Source organism: Salvelinus alpinus, chromosome 8 (genome assembly GCF_045679555.1).
Source record: "Salvelinus alpinus chromosome 8, SLU_Salpinus.1, whole genome shotgun sequence".
NCBI classification, from domain to species: Eukaryota; Metazoa; Chordata; class Actinopteri; order Salmoniformes; family Salmonidae; genus Salvelinus; species Salvelinus alpinus.
Window position 1 is genome coordinate 33,319,773 of NC_092093.1, and position 22,155 is coordinate 33,341,927.

The 22,155-nt window shown below is 44.7% G+C and overlaps 1 protein-coding gene across 4 annotated transcripts in view; it reads right to left on the minus strand.

Moving 5' to 3' along the window:
* LOC139582988 (protein broad-minded-like) overlaps positions 1-22,155 on the minus strand; it is a 50,522-nt gene that overhangs the window by 7,035 nt on the left and 21,332 nt on the right. For 2 of the 4 annotated variants that reach the window (XM_071413555.1, XM_071413553.1), the window contains exons 24-31: positions 21,470-21,592; positions 21,053-21,161; positions 17,797-17,890; positions 17,236-17,361; positions 14,631-14,732; positions 2,150-2,219; positions 1,636-1,751; positions 923-1,077 (exon numbers count right to left, since the gene is read on the minus strand). In XM_071413555.1, the coding sequence (XP_071269656.1) occupies positions 923-1,077; positions 1,636-1,751; positions 2,150-2,219; positions 14,631-14,732; positions 17,236-17,361; positions 17,797-17,890; positions 21,053-21,161; positions 21,470-21,592 (895 nt within the window). The remainder of the gene's footprint in view (positions 1-922; positions 1,078-1,635; positions 1,752-2,149; positions 2,220-14,630; positions 14,733-17,235; positions 17,362-17,796; positions 17,891-21,052; positions 21,162-21,469; positions 21,593-22,155) is intronic. The other 2 variants (XM_071413554.1, XM_071413556.1) reach the window with 1 other exon arrangement.

Here is a 22,155-nt window from a genome sequence, read left to right on the forward strand (position 1 = left end):
AAACGCCAAATGCCAAACAGACAGCTGATTGGTCTGATTTTCACTTCCTCCAAACAGAATTGTCAGAGCCCAATGCTTTCGGAGAACGCAGTGTGTGTGCGTGCGTGTATGTGTTTCACTGGGTACACTGTGTGAATTTGCTACTATCACTTAATCACTTGTCCCTCTGTTCTTCTAGGTATTGACAGCATCGACCGCATAAAATTTACAGAGGATTGTGCCGCCACTGTTTAGTAATTCTCCCTCATCTGCGACATGGTGTGCTTACTCCCATCTGCCTGCATACATCCTGATTTGCATGCACTGCTGTTTGGATGGCAGAGCCATGAAGATTTGTAATCAGTTGTGCAAGCGCTTCCACCATTTCCAAGACATATTCTTACTGCTGAAACGCTATTAACGGCTGAGTATTCAACGTCATCAGCAGCCAGAGATGGCTGTTTCCAAATGTAAGTGGGGACATTGATAATGACTATTCCAGCATAATCTTATCATATTCACCATTTCTATCAAGAAAACATGCAGTATTAAGAATCCCTAGTCTACACAGATACAAACGATAACATAACTCAAACGTGTATGATTTGGCTTGTGGTGCATAAATTGGGTGAGAATATTTAGCATTAAAATGCAACTCATCTTTCCAATGTATGGCCATACAAATGACAGTATTTCATAAGAATCCAATTTTGCAGGAGGATTCATTACACGCTCCCACCAAATGAAAGACGTGTTTATCTCCTTACATACTTTTAACCGTCTTCTTCCTTGACTACTTCCAAAGCTGCATGAAAATAGAAGGCAGGGAGAAACAGAGGTAGAGAGCAGGGGGAGAAAAGAGCTACGCTCTATCTGTCAGACTGGAGGCAATTTAGTATTCAGTCCCTTCCTGGAAGAACGAGGGGTGGGCTGCTGGACTCACCGATCCGTGGAGCCTGGCGGGCCAGAGGAAGGCTGATGTGAGCAGGGTGGAGAGGTGGAGGAGGAGGCGGAGGGCTCTCTCCATGTCTCCAGCCATGATGAGGAACACGGTGGAGGCGAACCAGTCATGACCTGGGTAGGCTCCCTGCAGAGTGTCTGGTGGAGGGGAGTTATGGAGAGGCTCTGACAGAGTGCAACATCTGGGCCTGTCTGACTGGACATCACCATGGCCCCCCAGCAGAACAACCAGACCAGGGGTAATGTCAGGGCCACTATAAAAAACCCACCCAGAGCACCACAGGCCAGTCTCAGCAGGCAGGAGAGGGGTTAAAGATTGAGGGGACTGAGGCTGGATGCAGTGGGCCTTCTCAATTTAATTGACAGACACATACTGTAGGGGAGTGGACGATGATGATAAACATAGACGTATGAATCTGAATTTAAAACAGAGCATAGTCATGAGAGGCTCTTATCAGGTAATAAAGAGAGGAATCTCAGCAGAACTTCAAGTATCATTCAATTGAGAAAAATGTAAGTTTCTGAAAGCCTCTTGAGGGTTCATGTTGCGTCCTTGAAAAAAGCAGGTGTAAAATATATTTTCTTCCTCTGAGAGAAAATAATAGATATCACTTTACTGACTCTGGAATAGTCAGCAGATGCTTAGTCAGTCCCATTGTGATTCGTATGGTTGTCAAACATAGCTGATAAGGATACAAAGCTCCGACGTGAGTTTGGCTCTCTGTTGAGATAGGAGCTCTTGGCAATGCTTCATCAAAAGACAGAGGTCCTGCTCAGAGTTATCCCTCAGTAAGTTCAGATGTCTCCCATACCTACAAACAAACAGACACAAATTCAAACATTCAGGATTCTACTGTAGATCACACTTTGACTCATCTATTTAACAAATTATGTGGTGTTCAATCAGAACAATTAGGGTTAATAGAAGGATATAATTAGCCTAAATGAGTCTTGTCTTAACGCTCATCTCTCATTAGCATATCGCCCAAAGAGTACGCAATATCTTATTTGAGTTCATAGAAAGTTTACCTATTGTTCTAGAATGTCTCTGCAATAGTGCTGATCACTATATCATTCTGTAATAATCGTTTTTTTGTTATCTTTATTGGCCGTTGAGTACCTGCTCTCTCTGAGAAAATGGCTGGTGCTTACTGGGGGGATTAGGAACAAAGCTGGGAGGTTCAGACTTTGAGGATGCAGACGGCGTTACCTGAGAGAGGCCTGAATCCCCAGCTGGTCCACAGACGACAGGCTGCCAGTCTTTATGCCGCTCCCCGACGCTATAAAACACGCAATAAAGGAACTGGAAATTACCAGGGGTTTACTCACTAGCGCTCCCCAGCCATCAATAAAAATGTTAATTCAATGACTGTGGCAAAGCAAAGCGACTGTGCCTTTGGCAATGCTCGCTCATTTGGCGAAATGACTCAAACTCTAATCTCGCATCAAGTGTTACACTGCAGAGATAGTCTTCCGGCGCCGAAAAGAGATGGCCGCCTCGCTTCGCGTTCCTTGGAAAATATGCAGTATTTTGTTTTTTTATGTGTTATTTCTTACATCGGTACCCCAGGTAATCTTAGGTTTCATTACATACAGTCGGGAGGAACTACTGAATATACGATTAACGTCAACTATTCATCGTTCCTACCAGGAATATGACTTTCCCGAAACGGATCCAGTGTTTTGCCTTCCACCCAATACAATGGATCTGATCCCAGCCGGCGACCCTGTGCGACGCCGTAAAAGGGGCAAACGAGGCGGTCTCGTGGTCAGGCTTCGGAGACGGGCACATCGCGCTCCACTCCCTAGCATACTACTCGCCAATGTCCAGTCTCTTGACAATAAGGTTGATGAAATCCGAGCACGGGTAGCATTCCAGAGAGACATCAGGGATGTCAACGTGCTCTGCTTCACGGAAACATGGCTAACTCAAGAGACGCTAACGGAGTCGGTGCAGCCAGCTGGTTTCTTCATGCATCGCGCCGACAGAAACAAACATCTTTCTGGTAAGAAGAGGGGCGGGGGGGTATGCCTTATGATTAACGAGACGTGGTGTGATCATCATAACAACACACAGGAACTCAAGTCATTCTGTTCACCTGATCTAGAACTCCTCACAATCAAATGTCGACCGCATTATCTACCAAGGGAATTCTCTTCAATCATAATCACAGCCGTATATATTCCCCCCCAAGCAGACACATCGATGGCCCTGAACGAACTTTATCTGACTCTTTGTAAACTGGAAACCACACACCCTGAGGCTGCATTCATCGTAGCTGGGGATTTTAACAAGGCTAATCTAAAAACAAAACTCCCTAAATTCTATCAGCATATCGATTGTGCTACCAGGGCTGGAAAAACCCTAGATCATTGTTATACTAATTTCCGCGACGCATATAAGGCCCTCCCCCGCCCCCCTTTCGGAAAAGCTGACCACGACTCCATTTTGTTGATTCCAGCCTACAAACAGAAACTAAAACAACAAGCTCCCGCGCTCAGGTCTGTTCAACGCTGGTCCGACCAATCTGATTCCACGCTTCAAGACTGCTTCGATCACGCGGATTGGAATATGTTCCGCATTGCGTCCAACAACAATATTGACGAATATGCTGATGATTCGGTGAGCGAGTTCATTAGGAAGTGCATTGACGATGTCGTACCCACAGCAACGATTAAAACATTCCCAAACCAGAAACCGTGGATTGACGGCAGCATTCGCGTGAAACTGAAAGCGCGAACCACTGCTTTTAACCAGGGCAAGGTGACCGGAAGCATGACCGAATACAAACAGTGTAGCTATTCTCTCCGCAAGGCAATCAAACAGGCTAAGTCCCAGTACAGAGACAAAATCGAGTCGCAATTCAACAGCTCAGACACAAGAGGCATGTGGCAGGGTCTACAGTCAATCACGGATTACAAAAAGAAAACCAGCCCCGTCGCGGACCAGGATGTCTTGCTCCCAGACAGGCTAAACAACTTTTTTGCCCGCTTTGAGGACAATACAGTGCCACTGACACGGCCCCCTACCAAAACCTGCGGGCTCTCCTTCACTGCAGCCGAGGTGAGTAAAACATTTAAACGTGTTAACCCTCGCAAGGCTGCAGGCCCAGACGGCATTCCCAGCCGCGTCCTCAGAGCATGCGCAGACCAGCTGGCTGGTGTGTTTACGGACATATTCAATCAATCCTTATCCCAGTCTGCTGTTCCCACATGCTTCAAGAGGGCCACCATTGTTCCTGTTCCCAAGAAAGCTAAGGTAACTGAGCTAAACGACTACCGCCCCGTAGCACTCACTTCCGTCATCATACATTTACATTTCATTTAAGTCATTTAGCAGACGCTCTTATCCAGAGCGACTTACAAATTGGTGCATTCACCTTATGACATCCAGTGGAACAACCACTTTACAATAGTGCATCTAAATCTTTTAAGGGGGGGGGGGGGTCAGAAGGATTACTTTATCCTATCCTAGGTATTCCTTGAAGAGGTGGGGTTTCAGGTGTCTCCGGAAGGTGGTGATTGACTCCGCTGTCCTGGCGTCGTGAGGGAGTTTGTTCCACCATTGGGGTGCCAGAGCAGCGAACAGTTTTGACTGGGCTGAGCGGGAACTGTACTTCCTCAGTGGTAGGGAGGCGAGCAGGCCAGAGGTGGATGAACGCAGTGCCCTTGTTTGGGTGTAGGGCCTGATCAGAGCCTGAAGGTACTGAGGTGCCGTTCCCCTCACAGCTCCGTAGGCAAGCACCATGGTCTTGTAGCGGATGCGAGCTTCAACTGGAAGCCAGTGGAGAGAGCGGAGGAGCGGGGTGACGTGAGAGAACTTGGGAAGGTTGAACACCAGACGGGCTGCGGCGTTCTGGATGAGTTGTAGGGGTTTAATGGCACAGGCAGGGAGCCCAGCCAACAGCGAGTTACAGTAATCCAGACGGGAGATGACAAGTGCCTGGATTAGGACCTGCGCCGCTTCCTGTGTGAGGCAGGGTCGTACTCTGCGGATGTTGTAGAGCATGAACCTACAGGAACGGGCCACCGCCTTGATGTTAGTTGAGAACGACAGGGTGTTGTCCAGGATCACGCCAAGGTTCTTAGCGCTCTGGGAGGAGGACACAATGGAGTTGTCAACCGTGATGGCGAGATCATGGAACGGGCAGTCCTTCCCCGGGAGGAAGAGCAGCTCCGTCTTGCCGAGGTTCAGCTTGAGGTGGTGGTCCGTCATCCACACTGATATGTCTGCCAGACATGCAGAGATGCGATTCGCCACCTGGTCATCAGAAGGGGGAAAGGAGAAGATTAATTGTGTGTCGTCTGCATAGCAATGATAGGAGAGACCATGTGAGGTTATGACAGAGCCAAGTGACTTGGTGTATAGCGAGAATAGGAGAGGGCCTAGAACAGAGCCCTGGGGGACACCAGTGGTGAGAGCACGTGGTGAGGAGACAGATTCTCGCCACGCCACCTGGTAGGAGCGACCTGTCAGGTAGGACGCAATCCAAGCGTGGGCCGCGCCGGAGATGCCCAACTCGGAGAGGGTGGAGAGGAGGATCTGATGGTTCACAGTATCGAAGGCAGCCGATAGGTCTAGGAGGATGAGAGCAGAGGAGAGAGAGTTAGCTTTAGCAGTGCGGAGCGCCTCCGTGATACAGAGAAGAGCAGTCTCAGTTGAATGACTAGTCTTGAAACCTGACTGATTTGGATCAAGAAGGTAATTCTGAGAGAGATAGCGGGAGAGCTGGCCAAGGACGGCACGTTCGAGAGTTTTGGAGAGAAAAGAAAGAAGGGATACTGGTCTGTAGTTGTTGACATCGGAGGGATCGAGTGTAGGTTTTTTCAGCAGGGGTGCAACTCTCGCTCTCTTGAAGACGGAAGGGACGTAGCCAGTGGTCAAGGATGAGTTGATGAGCGAGGTGAGGTAAGGGAGAAGGTCTCCGGAAATGGTCTGGAGAAGAGAGGAGGGGATAGGGTCAAGCGGGCAGGTTGTTGGGCGGCCGGCCGTCACAAGACGCGAGATTTCATCTGGAGAGAGAGGGGAGAAAGAGGTCAGAGCACAGGGTAGGGCAGTGTGAGCAGAACCAGCGGTGTCGTTTGACTTAGCAAACGAGGATCGGATGTCGTCGACCTTCTTTTCAAAATGGTTGACGAAGTCATCTGCAGAGAGGGAGGAGGGGGGAGGAGGGGGAGGAGGATTCAGGAGGGAGGAGAAGGTGGCAAAGAGCTTCCTAGGGTTAGAGGCAGATGCTTGGAATTTAGAGTGGTAGAAAGTGGCTTTAGCAGCAGAGACAGAAGAGGAAAATGTAGAGAGGAGGGAGTGAAAGGATGCCAGGTCCGCAGGGAGGCGAGTTTTCCTCCATTTCCGCTCGGCTGCCCGGAGCCCTGTTCTGTGAGCTCGCAATGAGTCGTCGAGCCACGGAGCAGGAGGGGAGGACCGAGCCGGCCTGGAGGATAGGGGACATAGAGAGTCAAAGGATGCAGAAAGGGAGGAGAGGAGGGTTGAGGAGGCAGAATCAGGAGATAGGTTGGAGAAGGTTTGAGCAGAGGGAAGAGATGATAGGATGGAAGAGGAGAGAGTAGCGGGGGAGAGAGAGCGAAGGTTGGGACGGCGCGATACCATCCGAGTAGGGGCAGTGTGGGAAGTGATGGATGAGAGCGAGAGGGAAAAGGATACAAGGTAGTGGTCGGAGACTTGGAGGGGAGTTGCAATGAAGTTAGTGGAAGAACAGCATCTAGTAAAGATGAGGTCGAGCGTATTGCCTGCCTTGTGAGTAGGGGGGGAAGGTGAGAGGGTGAGGTCAAAAGAGGAGAGGAGTGGAAAGAAGGAGGCAGAGAGGAATGAGTCAAAGGTAGACGTGGGGAGGTTAAAGTCACCCAGAACTGTGAGAGGTGAGCCGTCCTCAGGAAAGGAGCTTATCAGGGCATCAAGCTCATTGATGAACTCTCCAAGGGAACCTGGAGGGCGATAAATGATAAGGATGTTAAGCTTGAAAGGGCTGGTAACTGTGACAGCATGGAATTCAAAGGAGGCGATAGACAGATGGGTAAGGGGAGAAAGGGAGAAAGACCACTTGGGAGAGATGAGGATCCCGGTGCCGCCACCCCGCTGACCAGAAGCTCTCGGGGTGTGCGAGAACACTGCCTGTTCACCCCGCTATCATCCAGAAGGCGAGGTCAGTACAGGTGCATCAAAGCAGGGACCGAGTGCTTTGAAGTGCTTTGAGAGACTAGTCAAGGACCATATCACCTCCACCCTACCGGACACCCTAGACCCACTCCAATTTGCTTACCGACCCAATAGGTCCACAGACGACGCAATCGCAACCACACTGCACACTGCCCTAACCCATCTGGACAAGAGGAATACCCATGTGAGAATGCTGTTCATCGATTACAGCTCAGCATTTAACACCATAGTACCCTCCAAACTCGTCATCAAGCTCGAGACCCTGGGTCTCGACCCCGCCCTGTGCAACTGGGTCCTGGACTTCCTGACGGGCCGCCCCCAGGTGGTGAGGGTAGGTAACAACATCTCCACCCCGCTGATCCTCAACACTGGGGCCCCACAAGGGTGCGTTCTGAGCCCTCTCCTGTACTCCCTGTTCACCCACGACTGCGTGGCCATGCACGCCTCCAACTCAATCATCAAGTTTGCGGATGACACTACAGTGGTAGGCTTGATTACCAACAACGACGAGACGGCCTACAGGGAGGAGGTGAGGGCCCTCGGAGTGTGGTGTCAGAAAAATAACCTCACACTCAACGTCAACAAAACAAAGGAGATGATTGTGGACTTCAGGAAACAGCAGAGGGAGCACCCCCCTATCCACATCGACGGGTCAGTAGTGGAGAAGGTGGAAAGTTTTAAGTTCCTCGGTGTACACATCACGGACAAACTGAATTGGTCCACCCACACAGACAGCGTTGTGAAGAAGGCGCAGCAGCGCCTCTTCAACCTCAGGAGGCTGAAGAAATTCGGCTTGTCACCAAAAGCACTCACAAACTTCTACAGATGCACAATCGAGAGCATCCTGTCGGGCTGTATCACCGCCTGGTACGGCAACTGCTCCGCCCACAACCGTAAGGCTCTCCAGAGGGTAGTGAGGTCTGCAGAACGCATCACCGGGGGCAAACTACCTGCCCTCCAGGACACCTACACCACCCGATGTCACAGGAAGGCCATAAAGATCATCAAGGACAACAACCACCCAAGCCACTGCCTGTTCACCCCGCTATCATCCAGAAGGCGAGGTCAGTACAGGTGCATCAAAGCAGGGACCGAGAGACTGAAAAACAGCTTCTATCTCAAGGCCATCAGACTGTTAAACAGCCACCACTAACATTTAGCGGCCGCTGCCAACATACTGACTCAACTCCAGCCACTTTAAAAATGGGAATTGATGGAAATTATGTAAAAATGTACCACTAGCCACTTTAAACAATGCCACTTAATATAATGTTTACATACCCTACATTACCCATCTCATATGTATATACTGTACTCTATATCATCTACTGCATCTTGCCATCTTTATGTAATACATGTACCACTAGCCACTTTAAACTATGCCACTTTATGTTTACATACCCTACAGTACTCATCTCATATGTATATACCGTACTCTATACCATCTACTGCATCTTGCCATGCCGTTCTGTACCACCACTCATTCATATATCTTTATGTACATATTCTTTATCCCTTTACACTTGTGTGTGTGTATAAGGTAGTAGTTGTGGAATTGTTAGGTTAGATTACTTGTTGGTTATTACTGCATTGTCGGAACTAGAAGCACAAGCATTTCGCTACACTCGCATTAACATCTGCTAACCATGTGTATGTGACTAATAAATTTGATTTGATTTGATTTGAGATGATCAGACGAGCGTTCTGTATTCATCATAGAAACCAATGCATGCTTTAATTGAGAAAATGGTCTTGATGAGAGTGAAGTAAACCTGCAGCTCTGTGGAAACTACTCTTCCCTCCTTATTAATATCAGTGCCACTCCCTGATTGAAATGACTATCTAATGGAGATGAATGGCTTCTCTCTCCCGTCTGCCATTGTTTCTTCTTGATAGATGAGCCCCTGAGAAAGGCCTGGGAGTGAGGTGAAGGAACTCCAGCAAATGACTCTCCACCACATAATGGCAGCCCCTCGACATGAGCAAATCTGTGAGCCTGTTGTTAATGTCAATCACAAGCCATGACAGGAGAGGGGAAGAGAGCTAAACCGCACAGGCTATGACAACTGCTCCCCTGATGGACCATTTGGTGAAAGGAATAACTTCACGGAGGAAAGGACAAAAGGGGAAAACAGGGCATGGGAGTGTGTGTGTGCATGTGTGTCTGAGGGGGAGATGGGAGAGCGTGAGAGAGAAATGGTTTTCTTGACTTTTCAAGTTTCTTTAGACTTTTTCTACGATTCACCCTCCTTTGTGAGCTACAGTACAGCCCAAGAGTACAGCTCAGCTCTAATGAGCATGTCTCGCACAAAGAGACTCCAGTGTTTGTTTGAGTTAAGCAAGCGAAGCGAAGAAAGAACACTTCAAATCAAAATCAAATGTAATTTGTCACATGCTCCAAATACAACACGAGTAGACTTTACAGTGAAATGCTTACTTTGCAGTGTAGAGTTAAAAAGTAAGACACATATTTGCTGGATAAAAAAGGAAATAGTAACACAATAAAAACAATAACGAGGCTATATACAAGAAGTACCAGTACCGAGTTAATGTGCAGGGGTACGAGGTAGTTGAGGTAATACAGTATGTACATTTGGGTAGGGGTAAAAGTGACTAGGCAATCAGGATATATCATAAACAGAGTAGCAGCAGAGTGTGTGAAAGTGTCAATCTGTGAGTGTGTGTGTATGGAGTCAATATGCATGTGTGTATGTGTGTTTTGTGTGTGTGAGCGTATGTAGTGTGAGTGTGTGGGTAGAGTCTAGTGAGTGTGCATACAGCCAGTGCAAGGGAGTCAGTGCAAAACAACTAAGATAAATAAATAATAATAAAGGGTCAATGTAAATAGTCCTGGTAGCCATGTGATTAACTTTTCATCAGTCTTATGGCTAGAAGCTGTTCAGGTGCCTTTTGGTCACAGACTTGGCGCTCTGGTACCACTTGCCATGTGGAAGCAGAGAGAAGAGTCTATGACTTGGGTGGCTGGAGTATTTTTAGGGCCTTCCTCTGACACCGCCTGGTATAAAAGTCCTGAATAGCAGGGAGTTTGGCCCCAAACTGGGCTGTACTCACTACCTTCTGTAGCCCCTTGCGGTCAGATGCCGAGCAGTTGCCATACCAAGCGGTGATGCAGCCAGTCAAGATGCTCTCAGTGGTGCAGCTGTAGAACTTTCTGAGGATCTGTGGGCCCATGCCAAATCTTTTCAGCCTCCTGAGGGGGGGGGGGGGCGATGTCGTGCCCTCTTCACGATTGTGTTGGTGTGTTTGGACCATGATAGGTCCTTAGTGATGTGGACACTGAAGAACTTGAAGGTCTCGACCCGCTCTACTACAGCCCCGTCGACGTGAATGGGGGTGTATCGGCACTCCGTTTCCTGTAGTCCACGATAAACTCCTTTATCTTGCTGACGTTGAGGGAGAGGTTGTTGTCCTGGCACTACACTGCCAAGTCTCTGACCTCGTCCCTATAGGCTGTCTCATTGTCGTCGGTGATCAAGCCTATCACCATCGCGTTGTCGGCAAACTTAATGATGGTGTTGGAGTCGTGTGCGGCCACGCAGTCCTGGGTGAACAGGGATTACAGGAGGGGACTGAGCACGCACCCATGAGGGGCCCCTGTGTTGAGGGTCAGCGTGGCAGATGTGTTGTTGCCTACCCTAACCATCTGGTGGCGGCCCGTCAGGAAGTCCAGGATCCAGTTGCAGAGGGAGGTGTTCAGTCCCAGGTTCCTGAGCTTAGTGATGAGCTTGGAGGGCACTATGGTGTTAAACGCTGAGCTGTAGTCAATGAACAGCATTCTCACATAGGTATTTATTTTGTCCAGGTGGGAAAGGGCAGTGTAGAGTGCAATAGAGATTGTGTCATCTGTGGATCTGTTGGGGCAGTATGCGAATTGGAGTGGGTCTGTAATGATGGTGTTGATGTGAGCCATGACCAGCCTTTCAAAGCATTTCATGGCTACAGATGTGAGTGCTATGAGATGGTAGTCATTTAGACAGGTTACCTTGGCATTCTTAGGCACAGGGACTATGGTGGTTTGCTTGAAACATGTAGGTCAGGGCTGCACAACCCTCTTCCTGGAGATCTACTGTCCTGTAGGTTATCAGTCCAACCCTCTTCCTGGAGATCTACTGTCCTGTAGGTTTTCAGTCCAACCCTCTTCCTGGAGATCTACTGTCCTGTAGGTTATCAGTCCAACCCTCTTCCTGGAGATCTACTGTCCTGTAGGTTATCAGTCCAACCCTCTTCCTGGAGATCTACTGTCCTGTAGGTTATCAGTCCAACCCTCTTCCTGGAGATCTACTGTCCTGTAGGTTTTCAGTCCAACCCTCTTCCTGGAGATCTACTGTCCTGTAGGTTATCAGTCCAACCCTCTTCCTGGAGATCTACTGTCCTGTAGGTTATCAGTCCAACCCTCTTCCTGGAGATCTACTGTCCTGTAGGTTTTCAGTCCAACCCTCTTCCTGGAGATCTACTGTCCTGTAGGTTTTCAGTCCAACCCTCTTCCTGGAGATCTACTGTCCTGTAGGTTTTCAGTCCAACCCTCTTCCTGGAGATCTACTGTCCTGTAGGTTTTCAGTCCAACCCTAATTTAGCATATCTGTTACAGCTAGTTAAGGTCCTGTTGAGCAGCTAATTAGTAGAATCCGGTGTGTTAATTTAGGGTTGGACTGAAAACCCACAGGACGGTAGATCTCCAGGAAGAGGGTTGGGCAGCCCTGATGTAGGTATTACAGACTGGGTCAGAGAGATGTTGAAAATGTCAGTGAAGACACTTGCCAGCAGGTCAGCGCATGCTTTGAGTACTCGCCCTGGTAATCCCTCTGGGCCTGCGGCCTTGTGAATGTTAACCTGTTGAAAGGACTTAAAATTCTCTCACATCGGCGGAGAGTGTGATCATACAGTCGTCAGGGGACAGCATGGTTCAGTGTTGCTTGCCTTGAAGCGAGCATAGAAGGAATTTAGCTTATCTGGTAGGCTCACATCACTGGGCATCTCTCAGCTCGGTTTCCCTTTGTAATCTGTGATAGTTTGCAAGCCCTGCCACATTCATGGTATTGATCAGGACTAAAACACATAGAGGGCTCAATGAGAAACACTGACGCACCTCTGCATGTTACCAAGTCAACCATATACTATTAGACATTTATTAACAGAATTCTACAGGAACACATGACGGAACATATATAAAGGAAGGGGTCTCAAACAGTGATAAAGATATATTAGCCTAGGTTTGAGGAAACACTAAAACTAAGCTCCAAGAAAACATGAAAATAAAGATTCAAATCAGCACCAATGCTTTAGAAATGACAGACTGGTCTAAAGTTACTAGCTAGCTCCCGTTAATAGATAATGGGCAGTGAGGTCTCATTGGACCCTGAAAACGTTGATGTGTGTTGATAGCATAATGAGGCTAAAAGAACACCAAAGCACTGAGGATCCTTTGAGCTTCAAGGGAAAGTTAGTTAAATAACTACTGATGAGATGGAGAGAATGTTCTCACTGAACAGTAAATAACCTGCCTTTGGATTTCTGGACAAAGAGCCAGATGTCATGATGGAGCACATTGTACGAGATAAATAATACATGGAAAATTATTATAACACTAGGGAAAAAAACTATATTTGAGTTGGATTTAAAATGTTCTATTCTATATGAGTGGCGGATGGATGCTGATTTGTCCTGACATTAGATATCCACATAAAGTTGAAGTCGGAAGTTTACATACACCTTAGCCAAATACATTTAAACTCAGTTTTTCACAATTCCTGACATTTAATCCTAGTAAGAATTCCCTGTTTTAGGTCAGTTGGGATCACCACTTTATTTTAAGAATGTGAAATGTCAGAATAATAGTAGAAAGAATGATTTATTTCAGCTTTTATTTCTTTCATCACATTCCCAGTGGGTCAGAAGTTTACATACACTCACTTAGTATTTGGTAGCATTGCCTTTAAATTGTTTAACTTGGGTCAAACGTTTCGGGTAGCCTTCCACAAGCTTCCCACAAAAGGTTTGGTGAATTTTGGCCCATTTCTCCTGACAGAGCTGGTGGAACTGAGTCAGGTTTGTAGGCCTCCTCGCTCGCACATGCCTTTTCAGTTCTTTCCACAAATGTTCTATGGGATTGAGGTCAGGACTTTGTGATGGCCACTCCAATACCTTGACTTTGTTGTCCTTAAGCCATTTTGCCACAACTTTGGAAGTATGCTTGGGGTCATTGTCCATTTGGAAGACCCATTTGCGACCAAGCTTTAACTTCCTGACTGATGTCTTGAGATGTTGCTTCAATATATCCACATAATTTTCCTACCTCATGATGCCATCTATTTTGTGAAGTGCACCAGTCCCTCCTCCAGCAATGCACCCCCACAACATGATGCTGCCACCCCCGTGCTTCACGGTTGGGATGGTGTTCTTTGGCTTGCAAGCCTCCCCGTTTTTCCTCCAAACATAACGATGGTCATTATGGCCAAACAGTTCTATTTTTGTTTCATCAGACCAGAGGACATTTCTCCAAAAAGTACGATATTTGTCCCCATGTGCAGTTGCAAACCGTAGTCTGGCTTTTTTATGGCAGTTTTGGAGCAGTGGCCTCTTCCTTGCTGAGAGGCCTTTCAGGTTATGTCGATATAGAACTCGTTTTACTGTGGATATAGATACTTTTGTACCTGTTTCCTCCCGCATCTTCACAAGGTCCTTTGCTGTTGTTCTGGGATTGATTTTCAATTTTCGCACCAAAGTACGTTCATCTCTAGGAGACAGAACGCGTCTCCTTCCTGAGCGGTATGACGGCTGCGTGGTCCCATGGTGTTTATACTTGCGTACTATTGTTTGTACAGATGAACGTGGTATCTTCAGGCATTTGGAAATTGCTCCCAAGGATGAACCAGAATTGTGGAGGTCTACATTTGTTTTTCTGAGGTCTTGGCTGATTTTTTTTAATTTTCCCATGATGTCAAGCAAAGAGGCACTGAGTTTGAAGGTAGGCCTTAAAATACATCCACAGGTACACCTCCAATTGACTAAAATTATGTCAATTAGCCTATCAGAAGCTTCTAAAGCCATGACATCATTTTCTGGAATTTTCCAAGCTGTTTAAAGGCACAGTCAACTTAGTGTATGTAAACTTCTAACCCACTGGAATTATTATACAGTGAATTATAAGTGAAATAATCTGTCTGTAAACAATTGTTGGAAAAATTACATGTGTCATGCACAAAGTAGATGTGCTAACCGACTTGGCAAAACCATAGTTTGTTAACAAGAAATTTGTGGAGTGGTTGAAAAACGAGTTTTAATGACTCCAACCTAAGTGTATGTAAACATCCGACTTCAACTGTAGATGAGAGACTCATCACTAATTAAAACAGTTCATTATAGATTAAAAAAAAACTGTGAATGTGACACCGATGGCAGCATTTTATCCTTTGCTCTTTATTTTTGATTGATAAATGTGTCACCGCTGGGAAAGCTTCAAGCCAAAATCCACAAAAATGCAAGATGAATCACTCACTCACTAGGCCACACTGACCTATGTAGTCCGCAGGTGGGAAGAAACGTTCTGACGGCAAAGCAGAAAGGTGCGACACAGCCTTCTCCAGTAGATCAGCCAGGACTGTGGGCGGATACAGGAAACACATAGTGGGTTTTAGGAACATCACAGATGCCTTTGAAAAGCCATCTCTCTTCAATGATACATCATGCAAGTACAAATTGAGCTGCTTTTACTGTACACACAGCCGGGAAAATAGGAAGGTAATCAAGCATCTTGTTTATCTAATATATGAAGAAAGGAAGCTCTGTGTAGACAATTTTTATAATTTAAGCTACATCAAAGGCCCTCGTCCTGGGCGCTTCTTTGTCTCTGAATTAAATAAGAAATCAAGAAGTCTCTTACTCTGCACTCCGTGATCCCTTCACAAGCAATAATTCAAAATGTAACTATTTTAGATTGACATTCAGAGGAAGCAATTGAACACACAATGAATCATGACGGTTTCGATGATTAGCAACCAATAAATTACATGAACACCCTCAGAGACCGCAACAGCTGACACATGACAAGTATGGTCAATTACAAGTAAAGTAAATTAAAATCTTACGTGGGAAAGATAGTAATCTTAACAAATTGGTCATTGATACACTTGCAGTTACAGTGGGGCAGAAAAGTATTTAGTCAGCCACCAATTGTGCAAGTTCTCCCACTTAAAAAGATGAGAGAGGCCTGTAATTTTCATCATAGGTACACTTCAACTATGACAGACAAAATGAGAAAAAAAAAATCCTGAAAATCACATTGTAGGATTTTTAATTAATTAATTTGCAAATTATGGTGGAAAATAAGTATTTGGTCACCTACAAACAAGCAAGATTTCTGGCTCTCACAGACCTGTTGCTGGGACTTTCGACTTTCAACTACACGGACTTTCAACTCCCTCCAAAGATTTTCTATGGGGTTGAGATCTGGAGACTGTCTAGGCCACTCCAGGACATTGAAATGCTTCTTACGCAGCCACTCCTTCGTTGCCCGGGCGGTGTGTTTGGGATCATTGTCATGCTGAAAGACCCAGCCACGTTTCATCTTCAATGCCCTTGCTGATGGAAGGAGGTTTTCACTCAAAATCTCACGATACATGGCCCCATTCATTCTGTCCTTTACACGGATCAGTCGTCCTGGTCCCTTTGCAGAAAAACAGCCCCAAAGCATGATGTTTCCACCCCCATGCTTCACAGTAGGTATGGTGTTCTTTGGATGCAACTCAGCATTCTTTGTCCTCCAAACACGACGAGTTGAGTTTTTACCAAAAAGTTATATTTTGGTTTCATCTGACCATATGACATTCTCCCAATCTTCTTCTGGATCATCCAAATGCTCTCTAGCAAACTTCAGACGGGCCTGGACATGTACTGGCTTAAGCAGGGGGACACGTCTGGCACTGCAGGATTTGAGTCCCTGGCGGCGTAGTGTGTTACTGATGGTAGGCTTTGTTACTTTGGTCCCAGCTCTCTGCAGGTCATTCACTATGTCCCCCCGTGTGGTTCTGGGATTTTTGCTCACCGTTCTTGTGATCATTTTGACCCCACGGGGTGAGATCTTGCGTGGAGCCCCAGATCGAGGGAGATTATCAGTGGTCTTGTATGTCTTCCATTTCCTACTAATTGCTCCCACAGTTGATTTCTTCAAAACAAGCTGCTTACCTATTGCAGATTCAGTCTTCCCAGCCTGGTGCAGGTCTACAATTTTGTTTCTGGTGTCCTTTGACAGCTCTTTGGTCTTGGCCATAGTGGAGTTTGGAGTGTGACTGTTTGAGGTTGTGGACAGGTGTCTTTTAAACTGATAACAAGTTCAAACAGGTGCCATTAATACAGGTAATGATTGGAGGACAGAGGAGCCTCTTAAAGAAGAAGTTACAGGTCTGTGAGAGCCAGAAATCTTGCTTGTTTGTAGGTGACCAAATACTTATTTTCCACCATAATTTGCAAATAAATTCATTAAAGATCCTACAATGTGATTTTCTGGATTTTTTTCTCTCATTTTGTCTGTCATAGTTGAAGTGTACCTATGATGAAAATTACAGGCCTCTCTCATCTTTTTAAGTGGGAGAACTTGCACAATTGGTGGCTGACTAAATACTTTTTTGCCCCACTGTATATGCAGAGAGCTATTGGTTCCTCATTATCTAGTACTCAGGACACTCAATATGGGTCTATCATTTCATCCACTGACAAATTGATCATCCACTGACAAATTGATCGTCCATTTATTCGTGGGAACTTAACGGACTATCAAATGTTAACATACTGTGTCCTCCGTCTGTGGTTTGAATATAAAACAGATGAGTTATAACCCAACAGAACTATTGTTCTCAAATACAGTGTGTAACATATTGATTGTAGCATATCATGTAATGGCAAGAACTTTGAAATGTTGATTCAGGGTTTTTATTGATAAACTATTCAAAGTCAGAAGTCTAGGTCTGGGTTTTTTCCCTTCTGACCATGTGACCTGACCAGGAATATCTCTGTATCGTATCTAGGGCCCAGAGTTGTTCCTGGTTAGACCATGTGGTCTAGAAAAACGTATTGCCCTACACATAACATCATTGTATATCACCCACCGTTCCCTGAGACAATGTTGGACTTGGTGGTCATGGCTTTGCAGTACTGTCTCCTACAGGTATCCATCCAGCTCCCATCCTTCTCTGTGTTCTTGGTGGAGGCCAGGAATGCACTTATCTCACAGTCTACAGACAAAACAAAAATACATTGTTCACTCCGACTACCAAATGCATTTATTCACATTCTCATCAACTTCCAGTAGAGTCTTTTGCCTCCATTATGCAATCAGAGATATCTTTTCTTTCGTGACGCTGACCTTTTAAACAACATTGACATACAGTTGAAGTCGGAAGTTTACATACACCTTAGCCAAATACATTTAAACTCAGTTTTTCACAATTCCTGACAATGTATAAGGTAATATTTGCCCTATTTTCCCTGGGTTATCTTTGGTAGATTCAGTATGTAATGCTTACCCTGCTTACCCCGGGTAGTCTTTGGAAGATTCAGTATGTAATGCTTACCCTGTTTACCCCGGGTTGTCTTTGGAAGATGCAGTATGTAATTCTTACCCTGCTTACCTCGGGTTGTCTTTGGAAGATTCAGTATGTAACACTTACCCTGTTTACCTCGGGTTGTCTTTGGAAGATTCAGTATATAATACTTGGGCAGAGGGTATGATGAAAACATCGGCCATGGATAAGGGTCAGTGCCCTAAAAAAGATTAATAATCATTATGTTAAAACCTGTTAAGGCTGCAAGCCCGACACCGGTACACCTATGACAACATCCAGCTCAAGTGCAGGGCGGCAAATTCAAAATCTATTTTTTTTTTTTAAATATTTAACTTTCACACATTAACAAGTCCAATACAGCATTTGAAAGATAAACATCTTGTCAATCCAGCCAACATGTCCGATTTTTTAAATGTTTTACAGAGAAAACACCACATATATTTATGTTAGCTCACCACCAAATAAAAAAGAGGACAGACATTTTTCACAGCACAAGTAGGATGCAAGTAGCATGCACAAGCCAACCTAACTAACCTAGAACCAACCTAAATAACCTAGAAAAAACTACCTCAGATGACAGTCCTATAACATGTTACACAATAAATCTATGTTTTGTTCAAAAAATTTGCATATTTTAGCTATAAATCAGTTTTACATTACTGCTACCATCATAGCTACAGTCAGAAATCGCACGGGAGTAGCCAGAGAAAATACAGACACCAACGTCAACTACTCTAATTACACATCATAAAACATTTCAGACAAATATATGGTGGATAGCAAATGAAAGACAAAGATCTTGTGAATACAGACAATATTTCAGATTCTTTAAATGTTTTACAGCGAAAACACCACATATATTCATGTTAGCTCACCACCAATTTTTTTTTATTTAACCTTTATTTAACCAGGTAGGCAAATTGAGAACACGTTCTCATTTACAATTGCGACCTGGCCAAGATAAAGCAAAGCAGTTCGACACATACAACAACACATAGTTACACATGGAGTAAAACAAACATATAGTCAATAATACAGTGAAAAAAAATAAGTCTATATACAATGTGAGCAAGTGAGGTGAGATAAGGGAGGTGAAGGCAAACAAATATATGTATAAATAAATAAAAATATAAAAAGGCCATGGAGGCGAAGTGAGTACAACACAGCAAGTAAAATAAAAACTAAAAAAACACTGGAATGGTTGGTTTGCAGTGGAAGAAAGTGCAAAGTAGAGACAGAAATAATGGGGTGCAAAGGAGCAAAATAAATAAATAAATAATACAGTAGGTAAAGAGGTAGTTGTTTGGGCTAAATTGTAGATGGGTTATGTACAGGTGCAGTAATCTATGAGCTGCTCTGACAGCTGGTGCTTAAAGCTAGTGAGGGAGATAGGTGTTTCCAGTTTCAGAGATTTTTGTAGTTCGTTCCAGTCATTGGCAGCTGAGAACTGGAAGGAGAGGCGTCCAAAGGAAGAATTGGTTTTGGGGGTGACTAGAGAGATATACCTGCTGGAGCGCGTGCTACAGGTAGGTGCTGCTATGGTGACCAGCGAGCTGAGATAAGGGGGGACTTTACCTAGCAGGGTCTTGTAGATGACCTGGAACCAGTGGGTTTGTACAAAAAGAGAGACAGACATTTTTCACAGCACCGGTAGCATGCAGCTAGCATGCAGCTAGCATGCAAAGCCAACCTAACTAACCTAGAACTAACCTAAATAACCTAGAAAAAACTACCTCAGATGACAGTCCTATAACATGTTACACAATAAATCTATGTTTTGTTCGAAAAATGTGCATATTTCAGCTATAAATCAGTTTTACATTACTGCTACCATCATAGCTACCATTATAGCTACAGTCAGAAATAGCACGGGAGTAGCCAGAGTAAATACAGACACCAACGTCAACTACTAATTACTCATCATAAAACATTTCAGAAAAATATATGGTGGATAGCTAATGAAAGTGAATACAGCTAGTGAATACAGACAATATTTCCGATTCTTTAAGTGTTTTACAGCGAAAACACAATATATCGTCATATTAGCTTACTACAATAGCAAACATAGCAACAGCATTGACTCAAGGCAAACGGTAGCATAGCACAGTTCGACAGATATATATGAAATAGCATCCCAAATTGGGTCCTTATCTTTGTTGATCTTCATTCAGAATGTTGTACAATGGGTCTTTTGTTCAGAACCAGCTTTGTTTCGATCCAAAACGAACTATTTCCCTCTTGAATTAGCAAACACACTGGCCTTCCTGTGCTAACCTCTCCATCTTGAAAAAAATTCTTCCTACGCATCACGTATAAAATCCCGAATAAATTTAAATAATATAATTAAACTATATTTAAAAAACATACTTTAGGATGATATTGTGACATGTATCAAAAAAAATCGAAGCCAGATGTCATATTCATCGAGAACGACCGTTTTCCAGGTGGAGAGTCCTGGTCCGAGTTCACGCCTCAGGAAAAATAAATTATGGCGGTCGTCTCATTCAAAGAGGGTGTATGCATTCTCTGAAAGAGATATTCAACTCCTTTCTGTTCTCACTTCCGCATGAGACCCAGAGGAAGGTGTATGACGTGTTTCTACAGTCCTAAGTGACATGACCTTATATAGACAAGCTTTTGAAGAGCGACTTAGCTTTTGGAAATCTCACTTCCGGATAGGAAATGAGCTGTAAAAAGGGTTCTGTTTCACTTAGAGACATAATTCAAACGTTTTTAGAAACTAGAGAGTGTTTTCTATTCAATATTAATAATAATATGCATATTGTACGAGCAAGAATTGAGAACGAGGCCGTTTGAAATGGCCACCTCTTTCCAGGGTACTCAAGGCTCCGCTTACAGCCATAAGAAGTTAAAATATATGTGATCTCTCTGTTTACAAACTCCTACAAGCGTACGTATCTCATATTATTGACACACCTAATAAAAATATGGTGTATTACTGATTGTCTGTAGATGCTGTGTAATAAGTGAAATCTGAGCTATTCCACATGTAAATATTTAGAATATAAATCACATATGAACCATGGTTTACTTTTCAGATTCAGAGTACTCTAAATGTCAATGGAGTTTTGTTTGCTAATCCTTATCATCTTGTCTGTGCTATTTACATTCATTGAAGACATGGTGCTATTGAAAGCATGTCTTTCCAGGTCACTAGTTTCTGTGTCACGGAAGCCACGGAATATCACAGCATCCCTGGAACAGGTTACCATGATGAACCTTTTGTATGCAGATGATAGCATTTTAATGTAACACACAGTTCTGGAAAACAATTCCTTCAGTCATCAGGACTTCCTTGACTTGATGTAAGGCCAAGGGGTGTGAGTAGAAAGGCACTGACCTTCTGGAGGACCCTAAGGGGAAGTCTCCTCTCCGATGGTCCTCCAATCACACTCATACGCACCAGGATGTGGTTCCTCTCCACAGATAGACCATCAATGATGAAATCTCTGAGAGAGGAGAGGAGGGAAGGAAAGATGGGAGGAGAAATCTCCACTTCACAAATAAAACTAGCGTGCATGCAGATATATTTATTTTGTGACCGGACAATATGGAGCATTTCAATTCATGAACAGTTGCAATATCCATTAAGGAGGCATTCAAAACACCCTTTTGGAAATTGCCTTTTGTTTACGCTTTATTTCCATGACAAGGCAAATGATCCATTTCTTATTTTGTTGTGATTAACCTCTAACGGTGGAACCAAAGCCTGCCATAGCATTATGAGGCACAGGAAATCAAAACCCTTTTCAAATACCCTTCACCGGACGATGGATCGGTGATGTTGTCCTTCTGACATTGCAGCAACATGTCGGAAATGTTGTACTGTGACTCCAGAAGAAGGAGGGAGTCTAGGTTGCAGCACATCACACTAAGTAATCTGAAAGTACACCAAAATAAATAGATAAACACATTTTTACTTCTCAAGGACATAGAATTACAGATCGTACAGACGTAATCGTTATAAAATGACTCAGCCACTTGATTTCGAGTGCTTGCTCTGACAACCCATTGGGTCTAGCTGCCTACTGCTTACACACCTACAACAGACAGCATGTTGTCTTTTACCCAGGTCTTATGAAAGCTATCATTTGTTTCTGCTAGCCTGCCTTATTGCCTTGTGTATTAACAGACTCCACAGAGGACCAAGCCAGAGTGCTTTGCATAATAGGGAGAAAGAATCCCTAACTGAGTTGTGGAAATAGATTTCAACATTAATGCAGCAGTTGTGAGAGTAATAAATCATGAAAGCGGATGCAGGAGCGATGTGACGGAGACATTGTGTATTTTTGGAGAACATAGCTACGACATAAAACAGGCAGGTGGAAGTGAGCAGTAAAATATGACAACCTTGGGTTATATTGTTAAGTGACAGAGATGTCCCTCTCTAATGGCTATAATGAAGGGATTTCCTACCGAGCAGTCAGTTCATACCAGCCTGGT